The sequence below is a fragment of the Chiloscyllium punctatum genome, chromosome 20 (assembly GCF_047496795.1).
Source record: "Chiloscyllium punctatum isolate Juve2018m chromosome 20, sChiPun1.3, whole genome shotgun sequence".
Classification (NCBI taxonomy): Eukaryota; Metazoa; Chordata; class Chondrichthyes; order Orectolobiformes; family Hemiscylliidae; genus Chiloscyllium; species Chiloscyllium punctatum.
The window spans coordinates 13063127-13083375 of NC_092758.1; the positions used below are offsets into that span (position 1 = coordinate 13063127).

Consider the following 20249-nt stretch of genomic DNA (forward strand, 5'->3'; position numbering starts at 1 on the left):
GAATATTGCAGTTTATAAATGAGGAATAATATTGAGCTTGTTTCAATTTGCATGTGTCTCAGCCCGAGTTGGAGGCGTTCAATAAAGAACTGCCGTGGCAAACTCAGGAGAAACAAATTTGCTAACCTCATCAATAGACTGTGCTGAAGCTGCCAAGACAATTATAAAGGGGGATCGGTGTTGAGGAAATGCACCAGTTCGAATAATTCTTCAACACAATACATATTTGCATTAATCCTTTGTTTTCCAGTGAATTATTACTAATGCTTTATTTTCTGCATGTTTGTGATGGGGAAAAAATTTAAAAATCAGACTTTCAAAGCCCTGCTACCTGCTCATTATGCTAAAAATTAGATACAAAACAAAGCAATTATACTCCAGCTAAATACTGTTCGCAGCATTAATAACAGCCTTTTTAATACCAATCCAACCCTTGACTAGTCTAAGCTGCTAGTTTCCTTTGTTTACATTCAATTTAGCTGGTTTCACAGAAGACTCCCCAGTGGGATGAATGAATGAACAAGGCGCACACACTTCCCATGGCTTTTGGTCCTGACTGCCCTGTCCCCCAGAGGGTAACTCTCCATTACATAGACTGCAAGACCTCCTTTACTTATCCCACTGAAACAGCTGGCTGGAAACAGTAACTGATGATAAACTCATTGAGTAGGCTGTTTGGCAAACTGTCAACATTAACACCATGGCTGTGCAGGGAAACAGTGCAAAAAACAATCCAATATAACTAGCAGTGAATATTCCAAACTGAACATCATTTTACAGAATTTGTAGTGTAGGAAAAGGCTATTCAGCCCAACTGATTCATTCAGGCCTCATGAATTTATATGCAACTTACATATTTGTGGCCCTAAGTTCTGACCTCACCCAAAAGTGGAAACATCTTCCCTGTGTTTACTATAATCCAAGACGACAATCAAGCCACCCTTAGCTTTCTCTTTCCTGGAGAATACAGCCTGTTATTTCCTGATAAAGCCTCTCAGTTCATCCTCATGCATTTTCTTTTGTACTTTCAAGTACCTCTGTATACTTTTCAAAATTATTCACAGGATAGGAGCACTGCTGGTTAGGCCAGCTTTACTGCTCATTACTAATTGACCTTGAGAAGGTGGTGGTGAGCTGCCTTCTTGTCCCACTGCAGTCCATTTGGTGCAAGTAGGCAGAATGCTGTTCGGAACTGATTTCTAGTTAAATTTTTGGAAAACAAATACCACAGAACTACATTTATACCCTGCAGGCAGTCTAATCATGGTCCTATGCAAATTTAGCATCCCTGCATCTCTATTCTATTCCACTAGAAATTAACCCCAAAGTTTAGTTTGCTTTTTTATAGTCTTATTAACAGAGATGTTAATGGTTCACTTGAGCAATATTATGAGAGAAATATTACCAATAAAAGTTACGTGGCATATCAGTCACTTGCAGATTTATACACTTTTCTTGCTTTGTTAATCTGAATAACAATAAAAATTCAGTCATGCACTCTCAACGGAACAGCTGGGCAAGTCCACAAAACTCAAAACTGCCTGTTTAAACAGTCCCTGCTTTTCAATTCCATTAACTGGCAGTCATGAGGAAGTACCCTCTAGTTTCTTCAGCTTTGAGCGCTAATTGGGTTGAGAGAACAGCATTCTTGCTTTGGTCCAATGGTTGTGGGTTTCACAGCCTCTTAGAAGTCAAGGGCATTTGCTAGCCCTATGCTGCTGTTAAACCAAAAGTTACTGTTTGAAGAATATAATCACTGAACTCCTCAATCTAATTAACAAGCCGTTAATTTGTTTTTGTTTCTGCCATGTCCAACTTAAAACTATCATCCCAGTGTTTAAATGCCTTTCATACCCTCATTCCCTCTCTGAATCTTTAACATCCTCAGTCACCCTCTTCTCTAATTTGATGGCTTCTCTCAGGTGATTTGCCATGTCCTTAGGCCCCAATCCTTCATTCAATAGTGGCTGCGCCTTCATCCATTTAGGTTCCAACTTGTGGAATTCTTTCCTTGAACGCCTCTGTTTTGCTACCTGCTTCTCCTTCAATAAGACCCCACTTCATCACAAGCACTATTGGAACATAAGAAATAGGTGTAAAGTAAGTAAATCATTGATCTACTTGAGAATTTGCACTATTCAATATGATCAGAGCTGATATTCTACTCGAACTCCACTTTCCCAATGGTTCCCTGCCAGCTGTGGCACAGTGGGTAGTTCTCTTGGTTCAAAGAGTCATGGGCTCAAGTTGAACTACAGAGACATTAGCATGCAACCACTACCAGAGCAGCATGGAGGCAGTGAAAGTAGTGAAAGCTGCCATTGTCCAAGAGGACATCAGTTGCCTCTCGGGATGACTGGTGGTGAGTGTAACCTGAGGGTAACCACTCTCCAGGCAGGGGTTGAGGTTGAGAAGGCAGGGATTCGTGGTGATCTCAGCCAGTACAGGAATTAAATCCATTCGGTTGACATTGCTCTAAGAAATTGATAGAACATTCCATAAGCCAATAATGGGAGTAGGATTTAAACCCACACAGGCAGAACAACCTCCTGATTCTTAATTAATTGCATGTGGAGTTACCATGATGAATATTTATGTAGATAACATTAGTCTTGCAATGAAACTAAACTGCATTCTTATACAGTACTGCACCTTCACAAACAGTATATGGTATTATGTTAGGGCTCTTGTGACACAGTAGTAGTGTCCTTGTACCTGGGTCAGAAGGCCACCTATTCCAGAGGCATGTTGTAACCTGTCCGAACAGGTTGATTAAAAATAACTAAGAATTCTTCCCCAGTAGGAATGGGCTTCTGGGCAAGGAAAGGTGGCAAGTGATATTTGTACTACACTAAAACATTAGCTTAAATAGCTCAGATTGGAGTTAGTTAGACTGAAGATCTTAAGGTCATTGGTTCAATCCTGATTTGAGGTCTTGTGGCAGAATGGTAGTGTCCCTATCTCAGAGCCAGAAGATCTGGGTTCAAATCCCACCTTTCCTGGAGGTAGGTCACAATATATCTGAACAGGTTAAAATAACTACAGTATTGAATTTGAACTTACTCTTCAATTTTCAAAAAATTGTTTTAGTTTCATGGTAATTGTTACTGTCAGATTGCAGTAAAAGAATCCAAATGAGGGATGAAAATCTGTCAACCTTAGCCAAACTAAGTTGGAGTGTATCTCCAGTCCTATATCAACACTTAAGGACCTTCTGAAGTAGCCTAATAAGCAGATCTGTCACATCAAAGTCCATTTGTGGTAACTTGGAATAAGCAACATACTGGCAACTGAATGAATAAAAGTTTAATTTAGGCTTTGCAGACAAAGTGTTATTTCTGATCTTTCCCAGAATACTAATGTACTCTCATTTTAAATACACATATTGTTTATGGTGTTTTCACTTTCAAGAGCCATTCTTCATAATACTGTGTCCAGTCCAGGTCGCTCTGTTACATGAAGGATATTAAGTTAGAGAGGGTTCAGAAGATTTTTACCAGGATGTTGCCGGGTATGAAAGATTTGAATTCCAAAGAAAGGCTGGACAGGTTGGGACTTTTTTCACTGGAGCATAGGAAGTTGAGAGGCAACCGAACAGAAGTTTATAAAATAACGAGAGGTATAGATAGAGTTAATGGTAGTTGCCTTTTCCCTAGGTTGGGGGATTTCAAAACTAAGAGGCACATTTTTAAGGTGAGAGGACAGAGATTTAAAAAATTACATGAGAGGCAAATGTTTTACAGAGGATGGTTCGTGTGTGGAATGAACTTCCTGAGGAAGTGGTGGATGCACGTACAATTACAACACTTAAAAGACATTTGGATAGGTACATTAATAGGAAAGATTGAGGGATATGGGCCAGGAGCAGGCAGGTGGGAATTATGTTCGGTATGAACTGGTTGGACCAAAAGGGTCTGTTTCCATGCTGTAGGACTCTATACTTTGAGTAGTGAGTGATGCAGCAATCACTATTGCGTAGTGGAAGGATGAACCTGCTTTCAAATTGCTACTTTAGTGTGAGACCAACACTTGTGTTCATCCAGATTTGTATAAGAGTAAAACAGTGCACCCACAATAGGTCAAAGAGGCCCAGAATGTTTCTACATCACTTGTAATTTAATATTCTATTAAAATCCCAGAAATCAACTGATTAAGTAGAAAGTAGAAAGGGCTATTGCTTCCTTTCCTGTTAACACAGGAATAGCATGCCACTTCATAACAATAAAATTCAAAGCCACTTCATGGGATCATAACCAGATAAAATTGATGCCAAACCAAATAAAGAAAAGTGAAATTGGAGATAGGGATGTTTGGTTTGTAGGATGGTTACCAATGAATTTATTTAGATTGTTCTAAAACTAATTGCTTAATTGATGCCGGCTAAGGGATAAATATTGGCCAGGATGCTGGAGAAAACTCCCCTATTCTTTGTTTTTAACAAGTTGATTCATGGTGTGTGAGCAGCATTTTATTTCTGAGAGTGAAGCTGAGAGATAACCACATTGTTGTGCGCTTGGAGTCACATATAGACCAGTTCAGGTAAGGATGATAATTTCCTTCCCCAAAAGGTCAGTAAACCAGATGGGAGTTTCCTGACAATCAGCAATGAATTCACAGTCATCATTAGACACCAAAAAAAAACAGCTAAAAGATTAGAGGTTAAATATACTTCATATCTGGTCTTTGTTGTTGTACTTGGACATATACATTATACTTGTTCATTATTTTAAAACAAAGAAACAGCTGCTCTGAATTCCTAAGACATACCTCCAGCTGTTCTCCAATGTAATAATTTTTTTTATTTCACAATGAAGAACATTTTACATCACTAAGAGTCATAAAGACTACGTAGCGCTGACTTGATCAACATAATACTTGTAAAGTTGCTAGATTTACGTTTAATTAGAGATTCAACTGAACCTAAACTGAATATAGCTCAGCAGTGCAAAATAACAAACCAAATCCAACACATTGCAAGGAAAACTGAAGTTACTATGATGTTGGACCATATTGCCCCAATGATTTAATTTCATCCCATAAAGACACACTCAAAATGAATAGTGGCCTGGTCAGGCTGCAGGTAGAGATTTTTTTTCCATTCTCAATATAATGTCAATGTTAAGGCTCTCATTCATTGCACATTTCCTCTTTAACCAAGTGACTGGCTCACTGGACCGCTTCTGTGTCATGCATGCTGGTATGGGACTGAGTCACATCAAGGCCCAGTCTGAGTAAGGACAGTAGGTTTCCTTCCCTCATGGACATTAACATTTTTATGATAATCCAAACAGTTTCATGGTTCTTCTTCATAAAATCACAACCAACCTTTTATTTCCTGATTTGTGAAATCTTAAGTCAAATTTTCAAAACATTTCCAAGGGACGGAATATAAAAGACTATCTAGATTTTTTAATGACAGATAGTGGCAAACAAAATTTCCTCTTAATTACTACTTCCTGTGCAATCTAGCAAAAAAAAATTAGAATCCTGAAAAAATACATTTTTAAAAAAATTGAAAGTGACAAGAAAAAGGGAAGTCTTGCTAACACCAAATTAGGCATTAGTCAGCTGACAACTGGAATACTGCAAATAGTTTGGGATCTACACTGGAGCTAATGTATCAGAGATAGAGAAGGTTCACTAAGCTAATCACGGGTATGGAGGGACTGTTTTAGGAGGAAAGGTTGAGTAGATTGCACTGGTACTCTTTGCAGTTTAGAAGAATGAGAAGTGACCTGTTTCAAACATGCAAGATTCTTAAGGGTCTTGTTAGGGTAGATGTGAAAAAGGTGTTTTGCCTTGTGGGAAACTAACACCATGGGGCATAATCTTAGGGTAAGCGGCCACCCACTTAAAACAGAAACAAGACGGAATTTATTCTGAGGGTAGTGAATCTATAGAATTCTTTACTTCACAGGGCTGTGGAGGCTGGAGTTGTTAATTTCAAGGCTGAGTAGAACAGATTTTTAATCAGTAAAGGACATAGGGTTATAGGGAAAAGGCAGGAAAGTTGAGGAGTTTCAGATCAGCTATGAGCTTACTGAATGGTGGAACAGACATGATGGGCTGAAGGGCTGATTTCTGCTCCTATATGTTATGGCCTTATGGTGTGCAGTTTTGCTCTCCATATTTAAAGGAAGTAAACGCACTGGAGGCAGTTCAGAGGAGATTTACTCAACTGATATCTGGAATGGGTTGTCTTCTGAATACAAGTTGGAAAGACTGGGCTAATTTTCCCTTAAGTTTAGAAGTGAGGCTTGTCTTGATAAGATACATGAGGAAATGATATTTCCTCTGGCAGGTGAGTGTAGAAATCAAGGGGTACGGTTTTAAAATTAGGAGTTGCTCTTTGAGGACTGCTAGGAGGAGAATATTTTTCTCTCAGAGCTTTGTGCGACTTTGGACTCCTCTGCCTCAGAAGGTTGCGATGCAGGGTTAAAGATTTTTTTTGTTTTAAGATGGAAGTATTCAGATTATTTCAGGCAGGGAAATCAAATGGGATTGGATATGTGGAATTCAAAACACAAATAGATCAGTCATGATCTTAGTGAATGGCCGATTTCTGCTCTGGGTTGGATAATTGTGCAGTTGGGTTTTTTAGAAATTAGATCAAGATCCTCTTTCTTGTACACAGTACTAAAAGCTTGAAACCAACTCAACGAAAAGGCTGTGGATGCTACAATCAACAGTAATTTATGAGAAGAGGTTTTTGGGATAGGAGTATCAAGGGATATGGAGCCATGACAGGCAAATGAAGTTGCAATTAGCCATGATCTAACTGAATGATAGTATAAGCTCGAGGGGATGAACGGCCCATTTCTGTTTCTATATTCCTAATATAAATTCATTAGACAACTCAGGCAGTACACTTACATTGAATGGAACAATTTCACACTCAATACACTGAACACCTGAGTTCATAAATCTTCCTGAATATGTAACAGGCTGAGGCAAAGAACTCTCTTCAACTGAATGAATACACAAGATCAAATTAACAGAGAAAAAAAACATAAATCACAAAAAAGAGGAATGGGAGGCACTAAAAGGAAATCCTTCATCAGGAACAAAGATAGTCACTGCTGATAGCTTGCTAACAATGCAAATCCTATAAACTGTTGGCGTATATGGTACAAATATCTCAAGCAGCTAAACCAAACAGGATGCACAGTATAGAAACACATATCTTAAATGAGCTTCTTGCTGTCTTATTGTATCTCACCCTATCTGCAAAACACTCTACTTCTTCCTTTAGCTGCTATAGTCGCTGGATTCTTCTTTGTCTAGGTCATTTAAATTTTTAGTCCTGCAGCCCAGCCACTAGATGACTGTACTGGATTAGTGGTGCTGGAAGAGCACAGCAGTTCAGGCAGCATCCAACGAGCAGCGAAATCAACGTTTCGGGCAAAAGCCCTTCATCAGGAATAAAGGCAGTGAGCCTGAAGCATGGAAAGATAAGCTAGAGGAGGGTGGGGGTGGGGAGAGAGTAGCATAGAGTACAATGGGCGAGTGGGGGAGGAGATGAAGGTGATAGGTCAAGGAGGAGAGGGTGGAATGAATAGGTGGAAAAGAAGATAGGCAGGTCGGACAAGTCAAGGAGACAGTAAGTGAGCTGCAAGTTTGAAACTGGGATGAGGTGGGGGAAGGGGAAATGAGGAAGCTGTTGAAGTCCACATTGATGCCCTGGGGTTGAAGTGTTCCGAGGCGGAAGATGAGGCGTTCTTCCTCCAGGCGTCGGGTGGTGAGGGAGCGGCGGTGAAGGAGGCCCAGGACCTCCATGTCCTCGGCAGAGTGGGAGGGGGAGTTGAAATGTTGGGCCACGGGGCGGTTTGGTTGATTGGTGCGGGTGTCTCGGAGATGTTCCCTAAAGCGCTCTGCTAGGAGGCGCCCAGTCTCCCCAATGTAGAGGAGACCACATCGGGAGCAACGGATACAATAAATGATATTGGTGGATGTGCAGGTGAAACTTTGATGGATGTGGAAGGCTCCTTTAGGGCCTTGGATAGAGGTGAGGGAGGAGGTGTGGGCACAGGTTTTACAGTTCCTGCGGTGGCAGGGGAAAGTGCCAGAATGGGAGGGTGGGTCGTAGGGGGGTGTGGACCTGACCAGGTAGTCACGGAGGGAACGGTCTTTGCGGAAGGCGGAAAGGGGTGGGGAGGGAAATATTACCTTTTTACCTTACTAGATGACTGTAGGCAATTCAATTTAGCATTGATAACAGTGGGCAGAACTGATTTGGACCCAGAGGACAGAATCTTCTACTAGTGGCCGTAAAACCAGCAGACTTATGCTGGTAGGTCCTACCTTCTGACAGTCAATTGGGTGGTTCTGAAGTCTCCTGGGATGAGGTTCCTCCTACCTTGACAGGTGCTGGATAGAAGGCTGTGGCTGCAGCCAGGAACGTAATCCTAGAGTCCCAGAATTCGGAGGAGAGATCAGGGGTAGGTGTGGTTATTGGCAAGTAGGTGCTGGTGCTTGTGCACATGTTGGCGCTGGTTCATGTAGGTATTCGTGCATGCATGTCGGTGTGTGCATGTTATGTACATGTGTACATGTTATATACGTGTGCATGTTTGCATGCGTCAATTTGTAAGTGTGGATGTAGGTATGCATATGTCAGATATTCATGCATGTATGTGTGTGTGTGTATTCAGGTGTCATGCACGCCTGGAGGTGTTTCCAGGGTTGATGGTTGCAGTGAAACAGGGAAAAGGGGTGATGAAAGCAAGGATCAGGGCAGGCTGTCAATGGCCACCTCCCTACCTAATATCCACACCCTCAATTAGACAATGACTGTTTTTAATATGGAGCTCTTCCTTCTAGTTACCTCCTGCCTGTCAGCTGCTGAGTTAACCCCAGTTGTGGCAGGCCAAGGCCCTTCAGAAGTCTTCAACTGGACACTTAAGAGTCTCAATTAGCAATGCAATGACAATGAAAGTGGTAGCAGATTGTTATGCCACCATCCAGCCTCATTCTTCCCATCTCCTATTTTACCTCTTGATGGTCCAGAAGATTCTGTTCTTCGTCACTGCCGAGCTAACTGATAGGAATTTAGTAGTAACATTAATGGAGTTCTATTTATCTCAATGCCATCATCTTGCCACTAGTTATCAAGTATTTCAATGCATTTTCATAAATGCCAAGCTTGGACTCAGGAGCTCTCTGGACTGTTTTAACCTCATTTCCAAATTGAACATTGTGGATTCAATTAGAAGAATGTTGAAAGAACACTTAGGTAAGTATATGAATAGAAAAGATTTGGAGGGATATGGACCAAGAGCAGACTGGTGGGATAGTTTAGTTTGGGACTTATGTTCAGCATTGGTTGTACCGAAGAGTTTGTTCTCTATGACTCTATGTCAAAATCCTGAGAAGAGAACAGCACTTGAAGAGTCTTGCTTTTACAAATACCTTGAGAAATGTAGTCCCTGTTGTAACATAAAAAAGGCAATAGCAAATTTGTACCCAGCAATTTACCACAAACAATGAGATAACCACTGGTTAACTACAGCTAGTTATCATGCTTCAGTGATGATCATTTTGGAATAAATATCAGCCAGGACATGGGGGATAATTCCCTGCTCTTCCTCAAAACTGTGCAACAGGAATCACTGCAATCTGAATGGGGATGTTTAGGATCTCATCTGTAAGGAACCACCTCATTTTTTAGCTCAAGTCTTTGAACACAAAGCTTTCTGATTCAGAGACCAATATGCTACCAACCAGTTCACATTTGACATCTTGACAGAATAGATAGGGAGAAATCGTTTGTAATTGATCCACCTGCCAATAGAAAATGACTCAGATTTAAGATATTTGGTAAAAGAAATAGATGGAGGTGGAAAGTAGTTTATTAACAGCAAATTGTTATGCCCTGGAAGGCACTGCCTGAATTGGCAGTGGATGCAGATGTAATAAAAACGTACAAAAAAAAACTGGATATATATTTTTTAAAAAGGAAAGTGTGGAAAGTGCAGGGAATAGGACTAATTGGATAGCTCTTTCAAAGAGCCATGTATTCATCATAATGGACCAGATGGTCCCCTCCTGTACAATTACATAAATTATAGGGCCCAGAAGTGGGCCAATTAGTCCATTCCAGTGTTAATGCACCATTTGAGAATTCTACTATTTAATCTATTATTGTAGTCATTCCTTCCCCAAACCTCCCCCCCTCTCACTCGGCCAAAATTGCACTAAATTATTCCAAACCTCCCTGCCTCTTATTTTTCCAGGATATTTCTCAAAACCTGCCTCTTCAACCAAGTTTTTAGCCACCAGTCTTAAAAGACTATATTCATTGGTAGCAATTTCCATTCGATGACACTTCTGTGAACTGAAATGGGATGCATTTCTATGTTATAAAGATGCAGTTTTTACCACTTTGGTCTTGCAACAGGTCATAAACAGGCTAGATTCCCAATACAGACAGTGATGCCAATTTGGACACAGTGCACGCACATTGTATTTAATTTAGATCCCTTACACTAGAAAACCAGTGGCATTATTGAATTATCTCTTAATAAAGGTTCACTTGTTGGGCAAATAGCAGGTAAAGGGAATGGAAAATACAATCAAAAGAAACTTGGATTTAATCAAGACGGCATGAGCACATCAGCCTATAAAACAGTAACCACACAACAAACAAGATCAATCCATCATAGCTATCATGAGCCTGGACATTTTATTATTCAATTATATAATCAATAGACTTTCCAAGTACCCAAATATTAAATCTATTTTGTACCTTTTTAAAATCAGGGTAGAACCATTTAGAAAACATTTGACTGCTTAGCAAACATGAACATTACAGCATCTACAAAATCGCATTCAGATATTAAAGACTTTTCAAAATCACCTCTAGTTAATTATCTCATTAACGTAATAGTTTACCAGTTACAAGGATATCTAGAATAGTTCAGCCAATTCAATAGTGTAATACTATTAGGGCATCAGTGTGGTTCATTTCGCAGGAACACAGCTTATTAGATTCTCTCCTTAATTCTTCAGGGACTGAGGCAGGAAATATCCCCAAATGTAGGATCAGAGTTAAGCTTAGGAAATTCAACAGCTCCCTTGTTTTCAAAGATGTTTTCATGAGTTTGAAAAACAAATAGGTCTATACAAAAACATGACAGAATTGAATGTTGTTGCTCAAATATCCCAAATAAATGCTTCCATCCAAACTAAACAGCAAACCCACCCTTTAAAAACAAATAAAACCTTCAGAGCTTAGGGACAGGAAGAGGAATTTGTCCTATAACTTTTTTTTTACTATTCAACAGGATCATATCTGATTGGCAACTGTTTATTCTACAAAGCAATGAGAATGTAGCTACATGACATGCTGGAGGCTTCCCCCCCCCCAACAGTACGGACAGGAAGATCTACTGATAATCACTTGGGACCTCAAGAGCTAATGGACAAGAAGCAAACCTCACTGCATCTTCCTAACAGATTTTGTTTACAGTTTTCTAGAACCGCGTCAAGGCTGTCCAAAGTTTAGTGCTCTGCTTCATGTCAGGAAGGAAGGAAGCTAGCTGTGTTTGGTGACAAATGTGTTAGAATTAAGGGCTGTCCTGATTTAAAAAAAAATCATTCATGGGAGTGGGACTCACTGGCAAGGCCAACATTTATTACCCATCCCTAATTGCCCAGATGGCAGTTAAGAGCCAACCACATTGTTGTGGGTCTGGAATCACATGGAGGCCAGACCACAGCAGTTCAGGCAGCATCCAAGGAGCAGCGAAATCGACGTTTTGGGCAAAAGCCCTTCATCAAGAATAAAGGCAGAGAGCCTGAAGCATGGAGAGATAAGCTAGAGGAGGGTGGGGGTGGGGAGAAAGTAGCATAGAGTACAATAGGTGAGTGGGGGAGGGGATGAAAGTGATAGGTCAGGGAGGAGAGGGTGGAGTGGATAGGTGGAAAAGGAGATAGGCAGGTTGGACAAGTCATGGGGACAGTGCTGAGCTGGAAGTTTAGAACTAGGGTGAGGTAGGGGAAGGGGAAATGAGGAAACTGTTGAAGTCCACATTGATGCCCTGGGGTTGAAGTGTTCCGAGGCGGAAGATGAGGTGTTCTTCCTCCAGGCGTCTGGTGGTGAGGGAGCGGCGGTGAAGGAGGCCCAGGACCTCCATGTCCTCGGCAGAGTGGGAGGGGAAGTTGAAATGTTGGGCCACAGGGTGGTGTGGTTGATTGGTGCGGGTGTCCTGGAGATGTTCCCTAAAGCACTCTGCTAGGAGGCGCCCAGTCTCCCCAATGTAGAGGAGACCGCATTGGGAGCAATGGATACAATAAATGATATTAGTGGATGTGCAGGTAAAACTTTGATGGATGTGGAAGGCTCCTTTAGGGCCTTGGATAGAGGTGAGGGAGGTGGTGTGGGTGCAGGTTTTACAGTTCCTGCGATTGGCAGGGGAAGGTGCCAGGATGGGAGGTTGGGTTGTAGGGGGGTGTGGACCTGACCAGGTAGTCACTGAGGGAACAGTCTTTGCAGAAGGTGGAAAGGGGTGGGGAGGCAAATATATCCCTGGTGGTGGGGTCTTTTTGGAGGTGGCGGAAATGTCGGCGGATGATTTAGTGTATGCGAAATTTGGTAGGGTGGAAGGTGAGCACCAGGGGCGTTCTCTGTCCTTGTTACGGTTGGAGGGGTAGGGTCTGAGGGCGGAGGTGCGAGATGTGGATGAGATGCATTGGAGGGCATTTTTAACCACGTGGGAAGGGAAATTGCGGTCTCTAAAGAAGGAGGCCATCTGTGGTGTGTTCTGTGGTGGAACTGGTCCTCCTGGGAGCAGATACGGCGGAGGCGGAGGAATTGGCAATATGGGATGGCATTTTTACAAGAGGAAGGGTGGGAAGAGGTGTAATCCAGGTAGCTGTGGGAGTCGGTGGGTTTGTAAAAAATGTCAGAGTCAAGTCAGTCGTCATTAATGAAGATGGAGAGGTCCAGGAAGGGGAGGGAGGTGTCAGAGATGGTCCAGGTAAATTTAAGGTCAGGGTGGAATATGTTGGTGAAGTTGATGAATTGCTCAACCTCCTTGTGGGAGCATGAGATTTTTTTTTCTAGGGGATGAAGGTGATAGGTCAGGAAGGAGAGGGTGGAGTGTTTTTTTTACTAGGGGATGAACCTATTGTACTCAATGCTACTTTCTCCCCACCCCCACCCTCCTCTAGCTTATCTCTCCACGCTTCAGGCTCTCTGCCTTTATTCCTGATGAAGGGCTTTTGCCCGAAACATCGATTTCGCTGCTCCTTGGATGCTGCCTGAACTGCTGTGCTCTTCCAGCACCACTAATCCAGAATCTGGTTTCCAGCATCTGCAGTCATTGTTTTTACCTGGAGGCCAGACCAGGTAAGGATGGAATTTTCCTTCCCTAAAAAGGACACTAGTGAACCAGTTGGGTTTTTCTGACAATCAGCAGTGGATTCATGGTCGTCATCAGACTCTTAATTCCAGATTTTTATTGAATTCAAATTGCACCATCTACCATAGTGGGATTTAAAGGCAGGTCCCCAGAACATTATCTGGGTCTCTGGATGAACAGTCCAATCATAATATCACCAGGCCATTACCTCCAATTACTTTGAACAAAAACGTTTACCAGACACTTCCTCGTTGTGATCTGTGCCAAAAATTACATTGATTTTTAAAAGATAGAACTAGTGCCATACTATTTTCCACACGTGGCTTGGAGGGGAATGTTACCAAGTCAAAACAAATTTATTAATGCTATACTTCAGCAACACATAAAAATGCAACATTTATTGTGCTGATGAAAACAAGGCAACATTCAAGATTGTAAAGAACATAACCCAGAAGGAAATTAACTCCAAAAGGATGAAGAAATGGGAATGCTATAGAAATGATGCTGTGAGACTTTAAAGAGTAGAGAAAAGATTTACAAGGACGTTGCGAGGTTTGGAGGATTTGAGCTATAGGAAAAGGCTGAGGCTATTTTCTCTGGAGTGCCAGAGGCAGAGGGGTGACCTTTTGGAGGTTCATAAGATCACGATGAGCATGGATAGCGTGAATAATCAAGGTCGTCTTCCCCCAGAGTAGGGGAATCCAAAATTAGAGGGCATAAGGCGAGAGAGGAAAGGTTTAAAAAAGGACCCAAGGGGCAACTTTTTCATGTAGAGCATGTATGGAATGAGCTGTCGGAGGTGGTGGTGGTGGTGGTGGTGGTGGGTGGAGGAGGAGGAGACTGGTACAATTCCAACATTAAAGGCATCTGGATGGGTATATGAATAGCAAGGTTGACAGGATTATGGGCCAAATACTGATAAATGGGATTGGACATGGCATGGACGAGTTGAACTGAAGAATCTGTTTCCATGTTGTACATCTCTATGACTGAATAAGAAATATCAGCAACTCTCCATTTCTGCTCTCAGATGGGGTCCACTGGGTATCACTCTCACCTCAGAGTTTGAAGGTGCAAGATTAAGTCCCATTTCAAGAGTTTGAGTGCAGAATTGAGGCCAATGGTCCCAGTAAAGTACTGAGCGAGTGTCACACAGAGGGCGGTGTCACCAATCAGGTGAGATGTTACAATTAAGTTCCCATCCACTTTCAGGCAAATGCATAAGTTCTCACTGCACTATTCAAAGAAAAACAGTGGCTTTTTCCTGGTTTTATGTCCAATACTTGTCCTGAACTAACAGAATCATAGAACAATGTGATTACTTCACTGTGGTGTTTGGGAGCTTACTTTTCACAAAATGGCTGCCACCATTACACCATTGCTACACTTTAAAGTGTGTAAAGCACTTTGGTACATCCAGAGTCCATGAAAGGAGTTACAGATAAGGGTTATTTCATTGCATTTTGGACAGAATTATGTAAAAGCATTCTCTTGCATTTCTGTTTCAATGTTGTGTGTTAATTCCTTTGGCTGGAGAGTTTAGAATCATCCAATCCCTAGAGTATGGAAGTAGGCCATTTGGCCCCCACTGACCCTCTGAAGAGCATCTCACCCAGACCCACTCTCCCCATCCTATCCCTGTAAACCTGGATTTCTCATAGCTAATCCATCTAACCTGCACATCCCTGGACACTATGGGCCAATCCACTGAACTACACATCTTTGAACTTTAGACCAAGAGATAATAGTTCCAAAATAAGAAAGGTGGCCATTTAGGGCAGAGGAAACTGTATTAACTCAGAGGGTTGTGAATCTTTAGATTTCTCTACCTCAGAAGGGCTGAATGCTCTGCTGTCAACTATATTTAATACAGAGACTGAAAGGGTGGGAGACAGTATAAGTTCAGTCATGATGCTATTGAATGGGAAAGCAGGTTTGAAGGACTCAATGGTCTACTTCTGCTCCTACTTCTTATGCCCTTATGAAAGATTTTACTTTTAATGCCTGGCATTAAAAGTGTATTTGAAGTAGTAGATCAGACATTGCAAGAAGGCTATTCTAAGCTTGGGTTTGTAAGTGAAATGGAAAATTCAGATGAGGCAATTCACTAAATAATTCATTTTGATACTAGTCATCTGAATGCTTACCAATAAATCCCAGCTGGGAAAATTCCAGGATCATCCACTCTTCAGATGGTTGCTGCAGTGCAAAATTCTTCATTGTGCTTAAATAATTGGGTCTCACCACAATATCATCTTCCAACTAAAGGAAAGGAAGCAGAAGTTCACACTTCAGTCAATAAACTTGGATAGGTGTGATGATCAACAGCTTTTACCTGCAGGTTTAACAGAAACTTTAGTTGCAAACGCGATTCTAACAAATTTTAAAAATCTGTTGGCCTGGATCTGTTGCAGCAACTATAACATTTTATGTACGTCATTATACATAGATTAGATTAGATTAGATTCCCTACAGCATGGAAACAGGCCCTTCGGCCCAACAAGTCCACACCAACCCTCCGAAGAGCAACCCAGCCAGACCCATTCCCCTACCTTTACCCCCGACTAATCCACCTAACACTACGGACAATTTAGCATGGCCAATTCACCTAACCTGCACAACTTTGGACTATGGGAGGAAACTGGAGCACCTGGAGGAAATCGACACAGAGAATGTGCAAACTCCACACAGACAGTTGCCCGAGGTGGAAATTAAATCCAGGTCCCTGGTGCTGTGAGGCAACAGTGCTAACCACTGAGCCACCATGCCACCCACAAATGTACATATCTATTTCTGTGCAGCTTTGTGCACACAGATTTCAGCCAGAAATACTTCTCCACTGTCCACTACACAACCTATTCAGGTATCACCTACAAACTTACGAACCATACCTCCCATATTTACATTCCAAATCATTTCTATAAATGATGAAAAGCAGTGGACCCTAGCACCAATCCTTCTGGTACACCACTGGCCACAGATCTCCAGTCTGAAAAACAACCCTCCACCACAACCCTGTTTCATACCTTCAAGCCAATTTTGTATCTAATTTGGTGGATCTCCCTGTATTCCATGTAACCTAACCTAACCTTGTTAACCAGTCTACCATGCTGAACATTGTTGAACATCTTGCTGAAGTCCATTTCGACAAGGTCTACCACTCTGCCCTTGTCATTTTTTCAAAAAACTCACATCAAGTTAGTGACACAATTTCCCATGCACAAAGCCAAGTTGACTATCCCTTATCAGTCCTTGCTTTTCTAAGTGGATGCAAATCCTATCCCTCAGAATCCCTCGAACAACTTACCCTCCACTGACATCAGGGTCACCGGTCTATAGTTCTCTGTCTTTTTCTCACTACCATTCTCAAATAATTGCACCACATTAGCCAACCTCCAGTTTTCCGGCACCTCATCGTGGGTATCAATGATACAAACGTCTCAGCAAGGGGCCCAAGCAATCTCTTCCCTAGCTTCCCACAAAGTTGTCACAAAATGGTTTGTCTACTGAATAATTCAAAATGCAATTCACTGGCCCACATTTGCCCAGTGACCTCCTGCTGTATTCTTTTCTGCATATTTATCAAATTTTCTCATTGAAAAGAAAGCAGAACAGTCAGATGACCATCAGAAGGTGCAAGACTGTCCTTTTTTTAAAAAAAAAGAGGAAAGATGGACAAGGGAAGAACAGTCTTTATAAAAAGAAATGAAATTGCAGTGGAGAAAGTTTTGTATTTGAAGAAAAGCTGCATTTATTCAAGTTGAGTTCTATTGTATTATAGTAGTATGAATCAAGTAAAATATCAATACATAACTCAGATATCCAGCTTAAAGCTTCTGGTGAAACAACATTGATATTTTATAGGGTGTCTATGAATTTCTTCTGAAGTTTCAAGTGCTTCATTACCATGAGACTAGAAGATTATGCAGGGGTTGCGTAAAATGAGCGCATGTGAGACTAGCAGCAGAATTAAGCCATTCACCCCCATCAAGGCTGTTCTGCCATTCAATTCTGGCTGATATGTTTATCAACCCCATTCTCCTGCCTTCTCCCTGAAACCTTTGATCCCCTTACTAAACAAGAGCTTACCAGTCCTTTTTCGCCCAGAGACCACTATCTAGAAAACATAGGCAATGACATTTCTCAGGACCTTATTGAATGTTGACAAGAGAGGAAAGGTCCAGGGAAAAATTAGGATTTTTTTTTCCTCCATGTCTTATGATGACCTGGAATGTACTGCCTAAAAAGCAGGTAGTGAGAGGAAAAAAAGGAATACGACTTATATTTGAAAAATCTGCAGGGCTCTGGAATAAAAGGCAGGGGGTAGTGGGACTAATCTCTCTTTCACACAGCTAGCACAGACACAATGGATCAGTGGTCTTTTGCTGTATTGTTTCATTCTGATTGCTATCATCTAATTATGTACAAAAAAAACTAACAGTGAATTTTATAAAGGCACATAGTGAATCACATCACTGAAATACTTACAAACAGGCTCACTGGGCACTTGAAGTTAGGTTTCTTTGCATATGATACTGCATTAGGGTCTTGCGAAGCATTTGTCAAAAACAATGTTAATTATTAACAGTTTGATGACAACCTAATTGCTTTCTGAAACTTTTCAATGGGTAAATCAATACAGAATTGACCAAAAGGTTCCTGAGAACTGTAAGCCAGCTGCTACTTGGGGCTGTAGCCTGTTTCCTGCTTTGCTGTGATCAATAAACATTTTCATCCAACTAAGACAGCTTTCTCTAAAGCAGGGGTTACATAAAAAAAAGCGCGTGTGAGCTACCTTACCTGTACATAATAGGTACCCTTCAATTGAGCATACATCATTAAAAAGCAATAATCCAGGTTCTGCTTTGTTCTCCATCTGAAACGAGAAGAAAATATTCCAGTCTTTCTCTTGATATTGAGATCTGCATTCTGTCTTGATGCACTGCATGAACTTCTTCCCAGAGTAGCCACAGTAAGACTACAGATTTCAACAACAGAGAATGGCTTTGAAATATTTTGCAAAAGCCATCCAATAACTACGTCATACTCCTCAATTTCTTCTTCAATAACAAAGCAGCCCAATTATAGTAACAAGCCTCATTTACACCGTGCAGTCAACAAAACTTCAGAGTGGCATAATCAGACAAAAATAAATAATGAATTAATTCACACTGTAGTTCAGACCTACTCCGTGACCCCACAGTTGTAAGCCCAAGGGAAAATCCACTTTGCCTGACATATGACATGAAATATTCACACCACACTCCTGCACCAAGTTATGATCATCTTGAACTACAAAACAAAGCCACTTCTCCTCTATCTTTATCGTAGACAAGTTTTCCAGACTATTAACATATTTGGGGCATAACAAAATACTGCTAAATCTATCTGCCATGCAACATTTCACGCCGAAGCATTTTAGAGTTGCGTAAGGATATTTTAGGACAGAGGAGTAAAAACTACACCAAATCTTAAGTTAGAAGATAGACCTTAAATGAAAAAAGATGGAGAGAGGCATGTAAAGAGCACTCCAGAGCCTGGATTTAGGAAGGTCAAGGCACAGCTCCCAACAATGAAACCATGAAAATCAGGGATGGTTAAGAGGATACAACTGAAGGAGTGCAGAGCTTGCTGAAGGGTGTATGGCTGGAGGGGTTTACAAAGATTAAGGGCAATGAACAGAGGGTGAGAGTATGAAATGATTTAAATGCAAGGATGAGAATTACAGGACACCAACTTCAGATTCAGGAAGGGAAAGTGCAGCAGATATTTATGTTACGAGTGTTTCATAAAAACTGAGATAGTGGCAGCCATGATGAGCTTCACAGATTGGAGTAAGATGTTATACTGACTTCTTTCAAGCAATGTAATTGTAACTGCAAATCTATCCAGTGTAAAATCACCTTCGGCTGGTTTGTCTCTATCCCCATTTGTAACAATCAATGTTGAAGATGAAAGTCTCACAACTGAGTAACAAAGCCCAAATTTCTATATAGATAAGTTTTAATTGTTTTTGATTCCAATCAGTTACATCAGAATAATTTCTGAAAGGCCATAGTTGGGACCTTAAGGTCTTCCATTTTTGGAAACACAGGAACAACAGTGGGTCACTTACCCCTCAAGCCTAATCCTCCATTCAGTGGTTGATGTGTGACTGAAGTGAGCACGTCCACTTTTGTCCTATACCCCTCAATCTTTGTTTAACAAAATTCCCTAGGAGTTTCTAGTTTTGGAGACTTGTTTGAGGGGGAGGTTATGATGTCTTTTGAGCAACTGAGTTGCAAATACGGGTTACCCAGCAGAGATCTTTTCCATTTTTTTCAGGTTAGGGCTTTCATCCAGAAGACGACTACACTTCTCACTAAGCCGTATAAGCCCGATACGGAGAGGTTGTTGTTACGTTCCACAATCACCCTTTTGGTTAGTGCCCTCTATAGCCTGCTGGGTGGCAGGGCCTGGCAGGATATTAACCGGTTAGGAGAGGCCTGGGAGCAAGAGCCAGAAGTGGAGATCTCTTCTGAAACATGGGAGAATACTCAAAAGATCTGTCTGTAATAGGACATGTGCTACGCAGTTAAGAGTTCTGCACAGGGCTTATCTGGCACCAGACCGTCTGGCGAAGGTTAAAAAAGGGGCATCTTTACTGTGCCCCAAATGTAAAATAAGTGTAGGTACTCTTACCCATTGCTTCTGGACATACCACAGGCTCTGTGTTTACTGGAACGCTGTGGTGTGAGAGATAGGGAGGGTATTGTGGACTGAAGTCAACGTAGACCCGATCTCTCTCCTCTTAGGTCTACCGAATTTACCACCTTTAGACGGGCATGGGAAGAATATTCTGTGCACGGAAGAATATTCTGATGAATTGGGTGTCTGAGAACCCAGCGG

General features: G+C 41.5%; 1 protein-coding gene across 5 annotated transcripts in view; it reads right to left on the reverse strand.

Moving 5' to 3' along the window:
• mgat4b (alpha-1,3-mannosyl-glycoprotein 4-beta-N-acetylglucosaminyltransferase B) overlaps window positions 1-20249 on the reverse strand; it is a 237743-nt gene that overhangs the window by 36619 nt on the left and 180875 nt on the right. For all 5 annotated transcript variants that reach the window (XM_072590342.1, XM_072590343.1, XM_072590338.1 and 2 more), the window contains 2 exons: window positions 18162-18237; window positions 15509-15623 (listed from right to left, as the gene is read on the reverse strand). In XM_072590342.1, coding sequence (XP_072446443.1) covers window positions 15509-15623; window positions 18162-18237 — 191 coding nt within the window. The remainder of the gene's footprint in view (window positions 1-15508; window positions 15624-18161; window positions 18238-20249) is intronic.